The sequence below is a fragment of the Nannospalax galili genome, unplaced genomic scaffold, assembly GCF_000622305.1.
Source record: "Nannospalax galili isolate Female #2095 unplaced genomic scaffold, S.galili_v1.0 scaffold64, whole genome shotgun sequence".
NCBI lineage: Eukaryota > Metazoa > Chordata > Mammalia > Rodentia > Spalacidae > Nannospalax > Nannospalax galili.
Genome location: NW_008352316.1, coordinates 431,721 through 445,145, shown reverse-complemented (window position 1 = coordinate 445,145; position 13,425 = coordinate 431,721). Strand labels below are relative to the sequence as shown.

General features: G+C 37.5%; 1 protein-coding gene across 7 annotated transcripts in view; it reads left to right on the top strand.

Annotated features, from left to right (window-relative positions):
* Spata5 (spermatogenesis associated 5) overlaps positions 1-13,425 on the top strand; it is a 209,416-nt gene that overhangs the window by 151,884 nt on the left and 44,107 nt on the right. For 4 of the 7 annotated variants that reach the window (XM_029554144.1, XM_029554142.1, XM_029554141.1 and 1 more), the window contains one exon: positions 4,247-4,411. The exons of 2 other annotated variants lie outside the window; for them this stretch is intronic. In XM_029554144.1, the coding sequence (XP_029410004.1) occupies positions 4,247-4,411 (165 nt within the window). Of the gene's footprint in view, positions 1-4,246; positions 4,412-13,425 lie in introns of those variants that run through there. One more of the 7 variants, XM_008849227.3, reaches the window with a different exon arrangement.

The window sequence follows — 13,425 nt, the reverse complement described above, 5'->3', positions numbered from 1 at the left end:
TGTCAGTGATACTGAATAAATACGCACTTTTCTCTATAAAAAATGTGACAGAGTACACAATCTTAGGGAGGCTTTAGAGTTCTCATTGGAATGAACTTCCCTAGCTGTAAATTTTTTTTTTTTTTTTTTTTTTTTTGCTGGCATTAAAGGCTTTCACCACCACACTTAATTATTTTTCTTTAAAAAACATTTAATATTTAATATTTTTAACAATTTCCATCTTATATTTTGAGACAGAGTATCACTGAACCTGTAGTTTGCCTGTTGCCTAGGATCCCAGATCCCTTGATAAATATTGGTCACAGAATCTCCAGAAATGATGAAAAATAGATTCTTCAACAGAGCTACATTGCTTTACACATGAGTGAAATTGTACAGGGCACATTATGATTAATTCTATACAGCAACTGGTAAAGGGAAAAATCTCTTTTTGATTATCTTAATAGAATAAGATCACTTGATAGGAGGTCTACCATCCTCACCTTTTTAAGTGTGTGATGCAGTACAGTAAAGTGTATGACTTTAGGGACAGTTCATATCTTACCTAACTGAAACTTTGTGCCTCTTGATTACTAATTCTCCATATCCTAGACCCTAGTAGCCACCATTCATTCCTCGATTCTTTGAAATTGACAGTTTGATATGCCTCACATAAATAATTATTAGTCTATGTGTCCTCAAGCATGATAGCATAGTGTCTTCAAGGTTCATCCATGATATTTACTTCTTTTGCAATATTGTATGTATATACCACATTTGAGGGGAATGTCAGGGGCCGGGCCTGGGAAATTCATGCATTCTAAGGTCTCTAATTCAGTTCTGCTCTTGAGATACCCTCCAGTTCCTGTGCCACATATTTCTATCCATTCATCTGATGACAGACATTTGGTTGTTTTTGCATCTTTAGCTGTTCGGATTAGTGCTACAGCAAACATGGAAATGCTGATTTCAATTCTTTCGAATACATGCTCAAAAGTGGGATTTCTGAGTTATGTAAGATAGCTTTATTCTTCATTTTTCAAGGATCCTCTATACTGTTTTCTATGTCACCTGTACCACATCCTTACCAATGCTTGTCTTTTGCTTCTTGACTAACAGTCATCTTAATATGTGCAAGGCTTTTATTTATATTTCCCTTGTGAGTCATGATATTGAACATTTTTCATCTATCTGTTCGCTATGTGCATGTCTTTTTTGAAAAAACTCCTATTCATGTCCTTAATCTGTTTTGGAAAGTTATTATCTTTATTTTTGCTCATTGTAGGCATTCCTTAAATGTTTTCAAGATTAACTCCCTTATCAGATATCTGGGTTAGAAATATTTTTGCCCATTTTGTATGGAACCTTTTCCCTTTGTTGATAGTTTCTTTTGCTGTGTTTAATATACTCCACTCATTTGTTTTGTCTTTATTGGGAGGCATTCTCATAAAGGGAAAATAATCAATAATGAATTGAAAGCCCTGCACAGTTGTGCTTTAAAGGCTGGTTCTTCACATCATCCTCTTGAGGTTCAGTGCCGTCTCCTGCCATGTGCCTTCTGATTTGGGCACTGAGGCTGCATTAGTTTCCACACACCCCTATACTTCTTGCATAGTGCTTCCAAGGTCTTTACTTTCTTGAACAGAAAACCAAACCTCTCGCCTGATTAATTAAAAGTCCTCCACAATTTTCTATAAACTATGAGATTAGCCAACCTGTGTATCATCATCCCTGTGCATTTTTTCACCTGTTTCTAGGGTCCTTAGTGTCTTCCACCAGTATTTCCCAGACATTTTCATCCTGGGTCTCCATTCTTGACTGTCTTGATCTTCTGAGAGCTGAAGGAAGTGGTATCTTAGGAAACCTTACATCCTTCCCAGAGTGTCTGCCCTGTACTGTGCCAGTATACCTTCACCCTCCTTGGATGGTCTGTGTACCACTAGACGTTCCTCTTTTTGTACAGTATGCCATCTGACTTGTCTTGCCTTCTCAACATGATGAACCTCACCTTGTGATTTGAGGACTGGCTTATTTGCATCAAGAAATATTTAGGGATTCTTTTTAAAAGGTATTTGAAGTTTTTTGTTTCTAATCTTAAATTACTCTTGACTCAGAAGTTCTGACTTTCTCCATTTTCTGAGCCATTTGTAATAACGTAATTTTAATGTTAGTTACCCTCTATAGCAATAATGGTTTTGAATATTTTAAATCTTTCATTACATTTCTTTATTTTATATTTATTTATTTATTTATTTATTTATTTATTGTGTGTGTGTGTGAATAAAACTGTGGTACACATGCCTTGATGCACATGTGGAGGTCAGAGGACAATTTGTAGAAATTACTTCTTTCCTTCTAACATGCGGGACCCAGTGATGAAATTTAGGTCCTCAGGCCTGGCGCCAAGCACCTTTACCTGCTGAACTGTCTTTTGTTCTTTTTAAAATGTACAAATAATTCTGGGTGTGGTCTTTTAGTCAGGCATACCCTGGCTTGATTACAGAAGTGGTTTCACAGGCTTACACACAATTAAACTAATTAAATTGATATGGTTTATTCTACATTTGACAAAATAAAATTGATTAAAAAACACAGTAACTATTATATTTGTTAAGATTCTCGTGTTCATAAATTGATACACTTACAAGGCAATATAGATGCTGACAGATCTTCTGTATCTGGAAAAACTATTTTCTTTGACTCAGCAGTCTGGGAAGTTACATAAGAATAACTTAAGAGGTAGACTACTTACAAGCCGTAACACATATCACAACCATTTCAATCTTATAGTGCTAATGTTTAGTTTACTAACATTCATAGGTGAGCGCCATTCTGTCTTATATCAGTACTTCATAAAATACTCTCAGTAGTGCTATAGAGATAGAGGGGTTTCTAGTATTAGAAAATATTGAGCAGAAATTAAAGGTTTATGTTTCTATGTGCATGAATTTTGGATATTAGAAACCTCCAGGAAACGACTACAGAAATTCTATCTCAAATTCCCAAATTCTAATCATGGAACATCTCAAAAGCTAATACTGTATGTTCACTTTGGAAATGCTGTTGTGGAATCTACAAAGCACTGTTCACATATGAAATCTTTTTTTAAAAAAATGAAGCCCAAGTTCATACAATAAACTGCAGAAACTTGGCTGAAGCCCAGGTACTCTGAATGTCCCACTTTGCATCAATTTCCTTCGATCTGAAAGCCTTTTGGCCGTTTTCTGTGCTACTAATCTGCTGAAAGCATTGCTGTTTTTGTTTTATTTTGTCTGGAAGTAATCTTGTTTATCCTTCATTATTGAAGGTTATTTTCAGTGAGAGTAGGTATGTGAAGTAACTTTTTTTAAAAAATACTTTAGAAATGTTGTTCATATATGACAGAATATCTGAAATTGGAGGGAGAGGGGGAGGGGAGAGGGAATCTAAACTTGCCTAAGATGTATTATATGAAATGCACAAAAACTCAATAAAAATATTAAAAATGAAAATGAAGCTTGTTCTACCAGTTTCTGCTCTAGTTTAGATGTGAGAGTCATTAGTGATTCAAATCTTGTTCTCCATTTGTATCCTGATCACTTTTGATGAAATAGTTTTGGATTTTAGCAGTTTGACTTGATTTGTGTCTGCACTAATTTGAAGAAGAATAAGTTAGTTCTTTAGTTCCAGCATAATAGAGGCATTAGCTTCCAGTAAAATACTAGGAAAGTTCAATTCAGTAAATTCAGCTCTGGACATACTTCTTTATTAGAGCTGTGCTATTTTGAGGGCTCTCTGAAACAATAGCTTACTCCATATTTTAAGATAGTGAAGAAAGTTACAAAAAATTGTTTGGGGATTCTTGGTTGTTGTTACTGTTGTTTTGATAGTAGACACTGAAAACTTGATAGTACACCAGGCGGAGATACTTCTACCTCTGCCTCTGGGTGCTGGGATTAAAGGGCATGGGCCACAATGCCCAGCTCAAAAAATGTTTTTGGTATAGCAAGTCATACACACATTTTCCTAACTGCCATCCTTTTCTACTTACCTGAAAGTTATAGTGGAAGAGAGAGTTTCCCAGAAATAATGGTTTTATATCTTTGGAAAATAATTAAGACACTGACTGTTTATCCTCAAATGCATTATATAGTAGCTAGTACTTGTTTTGTTTGTTAATTGTAGATAAAAGTAGGTTATTCCTATTGTGTACTGCGTTTCCCTGTCTGCCTTTGTTAGGTAATGTCAGTTCTGAGTGTAGTTAGTTCTTGCTGCTCCATCCCTGTAGGCTTTGATGCGGCCTGGAAGAATTGATAGAATCATTTACGTGCCCTTGCCAGATGCAGCAACAAGGAGGGAAATACTGAACCTACAGTTTCACTCAATGCCAATCAGTAATGAGGTAGACCTGGATGAACTCATCTTCCAAACAGATACATACTCAGGAGCAGAGGTAAGTTACTTCTCCTCAAAATAACTTGGTACTAAAGATGTAGCTCAGAGATAGAACATACCCTTAGCATGCACAGGGTGTTGAATTCAATCCCTAGTACATACACACATGCTTTTACACACAAGAAAAAAACTTCAGTGGGAGGGAAGTAGTGGTTCATGGTCATTAAGCAAAGAAAACTGCTTTCTATCTACTGTTTTAAGTTGCTGTGTTCTGCGAAATCTTAAAACAAGAAGCCACTTTAGTTTTTGTTTTGTTTCGTTTTTTTCTTGGCCGGGTTCTGATGATTGCTCAAAATCTCATCTTCAGTGTAATGTAGCGTAGTGGGAAGAACACTGGATTGGAAGAAACTGTTCTTAGGCTTCCTTTTTGAAACTTTTGACTAGGAATGGTAGAACAAACTTCTTACATATTTTCTCATGGAGGTGATATTAGGATATGAATATAACGGACTTTGCAAAGAGAGTGTATACCTTTTATCCTTATTACAAATTGCCAGAATCTACTTTAGATCTCAAAGATTTCCTCATAAAACATTAAAAGAGACCATCTACCCTTAACTGTAAAGATGTACTCTCAATGAACTGCAAGACCTCTAAAACTATACAAAAATCATTTTATGTTTGCAGATAAGCATTTTCCTCTCCTTACCAAATCTGTGCTTAGGCTATTTTTATTTACATAATAAAAGTAATTGTGCAACTTTTCTACATGCAATTTTGCTCCTTTTTAAATTTTTCTCCCAGTACTAGGAATTGAACACAGGTCCTCATGCATGCTAGGCATGAACCACTGAACCACATCTCCAAACTCTTATATACATTTTTTAAGAAAAATATAATCTATGTACTTCAGTACAGAAAATTAACTTCTGAATACCACTGGTGTGGATTTGTACAGAAAACTAATGTTCTAAGTAAGCATTTCTTAAAACAGAAAACTAATGTTCTAAGTAAGCATTCTAAGTAAGCATTTGTACAGAAAACTAATGTTCTAAGTAAGCATCCACCAATAGGCTGGGATTCCACAGTGTTTTGCTTGCTGTTTTCAAACAACTTCTTTAAAAACCAGAGAGATAAACATGTAAGGCAAACTTACATAGAGAGTTGGCTTTAGTGTCTCATGCAGTCATAGTAATCCTGTTATAGTCTGTGATCCACAAATGCCCCAAGCAGACAGACAGGTGAGTCTTGAGAAAGAAAAAAGAAAGATTTATTATGGCTGAGCTACACTCTTTCCGAGAGGGTTCAAGTGTAACACCAAGCCTAAGCACTCTGGCTCTTTTTATGTTGATCATGTTGCTAGGCAAGCAAGCAGAATACAGAAGCCAGTCATTGAGCATTAAGCTCAAGCAAACATTATCAAGGAAATACAAAAGAAAATACAATTTTCCATCCAAACCTTCCACCTGTACAGAACTAGCTTCCTCCTCTTTCAAAAACTGACATTATCAATCTTACTGTTACTCTACATTGTCTTTACCAGTCACAAAGTTCCCTCTAGGGGGGGTTTGTTGTATAGAAATTGTATCTTTGAAACCTCTAAATACCATGGGATACTTTTTGTACAGAGAAACTATAAACAGGAGTGAAAAGTTTAGGTTCCCAAACATACAGGCAGAGAGTCCCCTAAACAATTTCTGTTCTATTAAGCAACAATTGGTATTTTGCAGAAGCAAGTCAAGCATAACCTACAGAAGCCATAAATCAGCAGTTAGCAGGAGCACTCTAGGACAATGACCTGTTCCCAAGACAACCAGGGTCCAGCTTGCATGTGTTCCCATACCCTGGGCCAACTACCTGATAATTTCAGAGACTAGAGTCAGCCTAAACTTTAACATGGCATAGCTATGGTCTAGAAGATGCCCTATTACGATCCCAATGTCCACAATAAATGTCACATCTACCCATTGCTTTGTCTTGAAGAATTTCATTTTCTTCAAGTTTTTCAGCTGGAGAAAGTAGTTTGAGAATCAGTTGGAGTACAGTAAACTAAGTTCTATCTGAAACAGAAATTTATGAGCATTTCTTTGACATCATCATAAAGTCAAAGTGTGCACATAGTTGTTACAGACTGCTTCAATCTTTCTAAAGTTAAGCTTTTGATAAGAGTCTAAGGGCTGGCATCAGGTGTGTAGTCAAGTTACAGGAAAGAGCTAATAGAAGAAACTAAATCCCTCACTTGAGCAAAGTTGAAGAGCAGTTAGCAAGATGTTTGTATGCCTTTCTCCCTTTGAAGTAACTCAGTATCAGTGAAATTCAGTCTAGCTAAAAAGGAAAAACTACATTTGGTGCCAGCAGTTGTACCAGTTTGCAAGTTCTTACGTAGTACACGTCTACTCTAAAATGTAAGCACCTTTATGATCAGTTTTTATATCTAATTTTCTACAAATAGTCTCAGGAAATTCTACCCTTCCTGAATTACATTTCCATGCCCCACAGTGCTCACACACTGGGGAGGTTGTACTGGCCTCTTTCATAGTCATTTTATGATTACAGCATTATAGAAGTAGAAACTTTTACCTTGGAGCTTCATCCTTATAGCTCTGTGGTTTTCAGTATAGTAGAGAAAGGTTTGTTCCACTGGGGTATTTGATGGAGTTGGTGGGTGGGTAGGTAGGTTGGTTGGTGGGTTGGTTGGCTGACTGGTTGGTTGGTTTACATAAGCAATTCACAGACATATATGAAAAGAAATATCCTTTTTTTAAGTTTTAAGTATGATACACAGGAAATTTAAAAGTCAAAACTTGGATTTAAATAAAAATACAAGCTCTCATCTCTCTTTTTTTGTCTGTCTTTATCAGAATGACATCAGTGCTACAGTGTTAGAAGGCCAAAATTAGGTTTGATATTTACTGTTTTTAATAGTTAAATGAATTCAAGGCAATAACCTCACTTGAGTACTGCAGACTCAGTGCTTCATAAACTCTGTGACTAATTGGTTTTGTCCCTAGGGTAAGGCATCCTTTATCACAGAATGTGTTTGTAGATGTTTGATAAGGTGGAAAGAAAAGGTTAGATGGACTGAATATGTTTCAGTCTTAACAGATTATGGCATGAGTTAAAGGAGCATCTGTTTATCTGAGAGCAAGGTATCAGCTACCTATTTATAAAAATATAGGCAATCAGTATTTATTTCATATATTAAGATTTGCAAAGTCAGCTTCCCCTGGAGGCAATAAAGCTGTAAGCTGGGTTGGAAAAGTTGTGTGTGTTGCCAGTGAGTTGACCTTTAATGTGACTCAATTGTTTTGAGGGTTAATGAGATAACAAATATAAAGGCACCAAGAAACAAGCCTGACACTAGAGCGCTTCATGAACACTTCTTCCCTTTATTCTTTATGCTTCTTATCAGTTTGCTATTTATATTGTTGGCTACAATGTCAAATGAGGCTGATACTAAATGGTAATATGTTTTGTCTTAATAGACAGATAAATTTATCTAAAAACTGATTATTTGCCTCATTAATATTGGTTTTGAAAAGCTTTATTGCTTTTAATAGTTTAGGCTGTTTATCCCTATTTCGGTATTTAAAATTATCTGTCTTGCCTTAATTTTTTTTTTTTTATAGTTCATGCCCTTTAAGGTCTAATAATAGCTCATGTCTGCTTGATGTGAGAAAAAAAAGTGCCTTCTGGTGGGCTTCATTAATTTAAGAAGGTTCTGCTTGCCATGCTTGACCTGTTACAGCTAATAAAAGAGCTTAAATTACTTTTCTATCTTGCTGATATCCTTTTGCCATCTTCTTTGCTCCCATACAGTAGAAACAGGAGCAATTATACCCGCTCAGAATGTCTATACTTCCCCACATGAAGTCTTCTGTAGCACTGTTTACCACATAATGCATGCATGGGAATGTGGTATAAATTTATTGTTTATCTGATCAGTCTGCCTAACATCACATCTGAATGGGGACAGAAATTGGGGAACAGGACAGCATAGTCTTTGGGTATCTCAAGCGCTCCACTTGTGTTGGTAGAAAACAACCAAAAACATGGAAAACATGCCTATGAAAACACAGTACCATAACTAACTGGTCTGCTCACACTCAAGACCTTCTTCAATACTTCTATTTTCTTGAGTGTTTATCCTAAATTCAGCATCTCACCCAGAGGTTCAGAATGCTCTTTTTTTTTACCAAAATCACTAGTGTGCCATCACAGCATGATCACCCTACCCCCGAGTGGCCTTGCCTTCTAAACTCTTGTACTTTTATGGTCTAGTTTGTTTCTCTACTTGGCTTACATCCCCCAGGTCACAGTTCATCACTGAGGTAGCCCAAGGTAGGAACTCAGGGCAGGAACCTGGAGGCAGGAGCCCAGACCATGAAGTTAGGCAGCTTACTGGCTTGCTTCCCTGACTTATGCTCAGCCTGCTTTCTTATAATACAGAACAACCTGCCCAAGGGTGGCACCACCCACAATAGGCTGGACCTCCCACATCACTTAAAAATCAAGGAAGTACCTCACAGACATGGCCACAGGCCAGTCCAATGGAGGCAATTCCCCAAATGAGGCTCCCTCTGCCCCGGTGTGTCTAGTTGACAACTAAAGCTATCCAGCACATCATGTTTCTGTTTTACTTACTTAGCTCTTAGCCCATCTTCTGTCTTAATATGAACCACTGCCTTGTCTTCCCAAGGACTCTGTTAAGGCAGAGTGTAAGTCTTACACCTACCCCTTGGAGTCCCCAAAGCAACTGTATCTGACATTCAGCATTCATGAGTAACATTTGATCTGCTGATTCTACTTCACTCAACCAAAAAACATTGGCTTCACTTATTTAAATGGACTTTGTAGTTTTGTCTTTTCTCATACATTTTTTTGAGTGCCCTAACTATGCAAACAGTAGACTGTCTAAAGAACTGGAGCTAAGCAAAAGCAACTGACTTATCTGAGGTCCTAACAAATAACAAACTCAGCATCAGAAACTAGATCTTGCCTTCCTTCTAGAAGGCTCTTAATACCCTCTCCATTCCTCTCCATCAACGGGATAAAGAAGCTGTATATTCATTCCCTTTGACCTTTCCTGACCTTTGATAAAGTTTAGCCTATTTTTGTTAATAGTTATTTCACAAACTAAACATATATGAAATGGCTTTACTATATGCTATGTATGTTTCTCTTTATAGTAATTTGTCTTTATCTGCCTTCTTAAAATCTTTCCAAAAACATATAATCTCTTGGAAGTTGAGAATTTGTAGGATTTTAATTCATTTATTTCATTTCTCAAGTATTTTCAATAAGATCTGTAGTTTAGAGGAAAAGGAATATCAAAGCTAAGTCCCGTGTTAATGTGTTTATATGGCAAGATTTTGTGATGTGCAGAGTGAGTGTAACATGAAGAAGAGGGACTAACTCACACATGCTGATACTGAAGGGGACAGATGATGCCCAGTGGGAACATTTGATCTAAGTCCTGTTTGTCTTTAGAACTTCCTCAAGTACCATATTTTTGGCAAATAGAAAGGCAGAGGTCCATGAAGGAATATAGTGTGGTCTAGAATCTAAATTGAATTCAAAAGAAATATAGATGATGAAGCAGAAAAAAATAGGTCGGACTTAATGGTGAAGGGACATGGATATGGATAGTCTGCACTTGCTTATCTCATTTAAGCAATGAAGAAGCTTTGAAAAGTGTAACGAATGTTGTTATCATGTATTTCTACAAGATTGGTAGCATTCCTGTCTAAAAACACAAGTAGCTAGCTAACCAAGTGCCTTTATATAAATAAGGGACTCCTTCGTCCTGCTTGGTGGCAGCTTCCTGATGAAGCATAAAGCTTGTTGTATGTGAGCTGCACTTCAGTCTTTCACCCCTTAGCTGGCACCTTATGTGGGCACAGTCTTCACCTGTGCTGAAGGCTCTGCCCTTTCTGTGCTATTCACCTTTGTTTTACTCATACTACCAAGTATACTACTTTAGATAGAAATGGTAAGTTCTTACTGAGTAAACGTTTATATTTCACACCCTTTCCTGGTTAGCTTTTGTCAACTTAACACAAACTAGAGTCACCTGGGAAGAGGGAACCTCAACTGAAGAATTTCTCAGATCAGATTCGCCTCTGTTCACGTCTTTGAGGCATTTTATTAATTGCAAGTTGATGTGGGAGCGCTCAACCTTGTGTGGGCAGTGCCATTCCTAGGCAGGTGGGCTCGACTATGTAAGAAAGGTAGAAGCTGGGTGTGGTGATACATACCTTTAACCTCTGCAGAGGCAGGGGGATCTTTGTGAGATTAAGGCCAACCTGATCTACCTAGGGATTTCCAGGCCAGTCAGAGCTACATAGTGAGACCTTTCTAAAAATAACAAAACAAAAAAAACAGAAGAGTAGACAAAAAACTTAAATATTCTTTGGGCTGGGATGGCTCAGCAATTAAGAACACTGGCTACTCTTCCAGAGGACTCTGGTTCAGTTCCCAGTATCCATATGGTAACTGGCAGCCATCTGTAAATCCAATTCCAGGGAATCTGACCAGGGATCTGATACCCTCTTTTGGCCTCCATGGGCATTGCACACATTTGACACATATATGTGCAGGCAAAATAAAATTAAACAATTTTTTTAAAAAAGAATGCTGAGCAAGGCAGTAAGCAGCATTGCTCTTTGCTTAAGTTCCTGCCTCAAGGTTCCTGCCTCAAGTTCTTGTTTTGATGATGGCCTGGAACCTGTAAGCCAAGTAAATGCTCTCCTTCCAAAATTGATTTTAGTCAGTGTTTATCACAACAGCAGTTTAATCTATCTGAGATGTGTCCTAGTTAGTAAACTATACTGTTATTTTAAGGTTTGCCATCTGAGCCCTTGGGCATAAATTCTAACTATATAGGCACCTTAAACCTGTCATGAGGAACATAGAATCTTTATGAATTGCCAGATTATTAGGTCGACTATGTATAAACATTCAACTTTAGTATAACTCTTAGGACCAAGACCTTATCTTTGCAGCCCTGTTAAGAATTACAAAGGTTCCCTCAGAACAAGAAATAAATTTCTTGTATGCTGACAGTAGACATATAAGACTGATTTCAGTGCTTACCCTCCTTTCCTCACCCTTTCTTTCTTATTTTATGGTATTGCATGCTAAGTGAAGAACCTTGGTAAAAGCTTAAGACACATCTTAGCTGTTTACTGCAGTGTGAGTTTGGCCAAATCATTTCTATCTTGTTTTTTGTCTTATTGAGACAGGGTCTCACTGAACCCCCAACTGGCCTGGACCTCACTATGTAAACCAGGCTGACCTCAAACTCACAGAGATCTACCTGCCTCTGCCTCCTGTGTGTTGGGATTAAAAGCATGCACCACCATGCCCAGCTCATTTCTCATATCTAAGACTCACTTCTCATCTTTTAATAAGAGAGAGAGAAGTGTATGATCTCTAGGATCCCTTGTAGTATTAAAAAGTCTGTAATTACAGAGGCTGGAGACATGGCTCAGTGTTTAAGAACACTGGCAGCTCTTGCAAAGGACCTGGGTTTGGTTCCTAGCACACATGGTAGCTAACCACTGTCTGTAACTCTAGTTCCAGGGGATCTGACGCCATCTTTTCACCTCTGTAGGCATTGTATGACACAGGTGTACTAACATACATGGAAGCAAAAGAATTATACAATAAAATAGAAATAAATCAGCCAGGCATGAGGCAGAGGCAGAGGCAGGCAGATCTCTGAGATCAAGGCCAGCTTGCTCTCCATAGTGAGTTCCAGGCCCCCTGGTGCTATAGGAAGACCCTTTCTCAAAAGGAAAAAATAAATTAAAAAAAAAATTATTGGTTATTATTGAATTTTTGTGTATTTCATACAGAACATCTCAATCATCTTTATATCCCCATCCCCACTGGCACCCTTTCATCATGCCCCCACTGGGATTCATACATGCTGTCATTTGTTTTAAGGCCTAGTGTGTCAAGTTAGTGTCCCCAGATGTTCCTCAGTACAAGTTCATCTACTGAGTTTATCTAGAGTCTCTTTAGGAGGATCAGCTCTTCCTCACCTAGCAGTAATCAATTGCCAGTATTTCTTTAGCTAAGATTGGGGTCTTGCTGTTCATTTCCCCACTTCTATGCTGGGTTTTTGTCTGCTGGAGTTGGCATGGGACTTGTATACACTGACATCATTGCTATAGCCGGATATGACCAGGGTTCCAGGAGCTTGAGGACTCTATTTCCATAGGGTTATGCACTTCCTAACTCATACTGTCTTTTCACCCGCTCTTCCACAATGCTTCCTGAGCCCTGGGTGGGTGAAGTTTAATGTAGAAGTCCTGCCCAAGAACCAGCATTCTGCAAACTCTTAATCTCTACGCTTTGGCCATTTGTGACCTTTTAGCCCAGTGGTAGAGCCCTTGCCTGGCATACATGAGGCCCTAAGTTCAGTGCACAGCACTGCAAAAACAAACAAAAACGTTTTTTAAAAATTAAAAATATTAAAAGAAAAATCTGTGATTCTGTGTCTGTCATGGATTACATTTACTGTATAATAGGAATCCATTAGGTGTTGGACTGTAAAGGATACTTATCATGACTATGTTTATCTCCCAATACTTTTAGAAACCAGTGCTTCAATACTTAACCTATGTGGTCTATAGATCCCTGTAATGACATGAGAGAAATGAGAGACATTGCCTGAACTCAAATTTTGGTGAAATTCTCTTTAGCAAATTTTAACACCTTTGTACTAAGTGGAAGTGATTCTTACCTGCCCAGAGTTCAATTCCTAGAGAGATTTTTGTTTGTTTTGTGTCCTTAATTTATCAGTTGTTCTGCTTTTCCCACTGAACAAGTGCTGATCAGGTTCAGCTAGCTATGGTTTGAGAGAGATGTTGGAAGATAGAAATACGAAGCAATCAGCTTTTTCCTTAAAGTCCCTTAGTTAGGGAAGTAAATGAAGGTTACAAATGTCCATTTTAACTTAGTTTTAAAACTTCAGTATATTGAAATATATGTCTAGTTCATAGAGATTTTCTGTATTTCCACCCTTAGGTTTTTACTTAACTGCCAAAAAAAAAAAAAAATCCC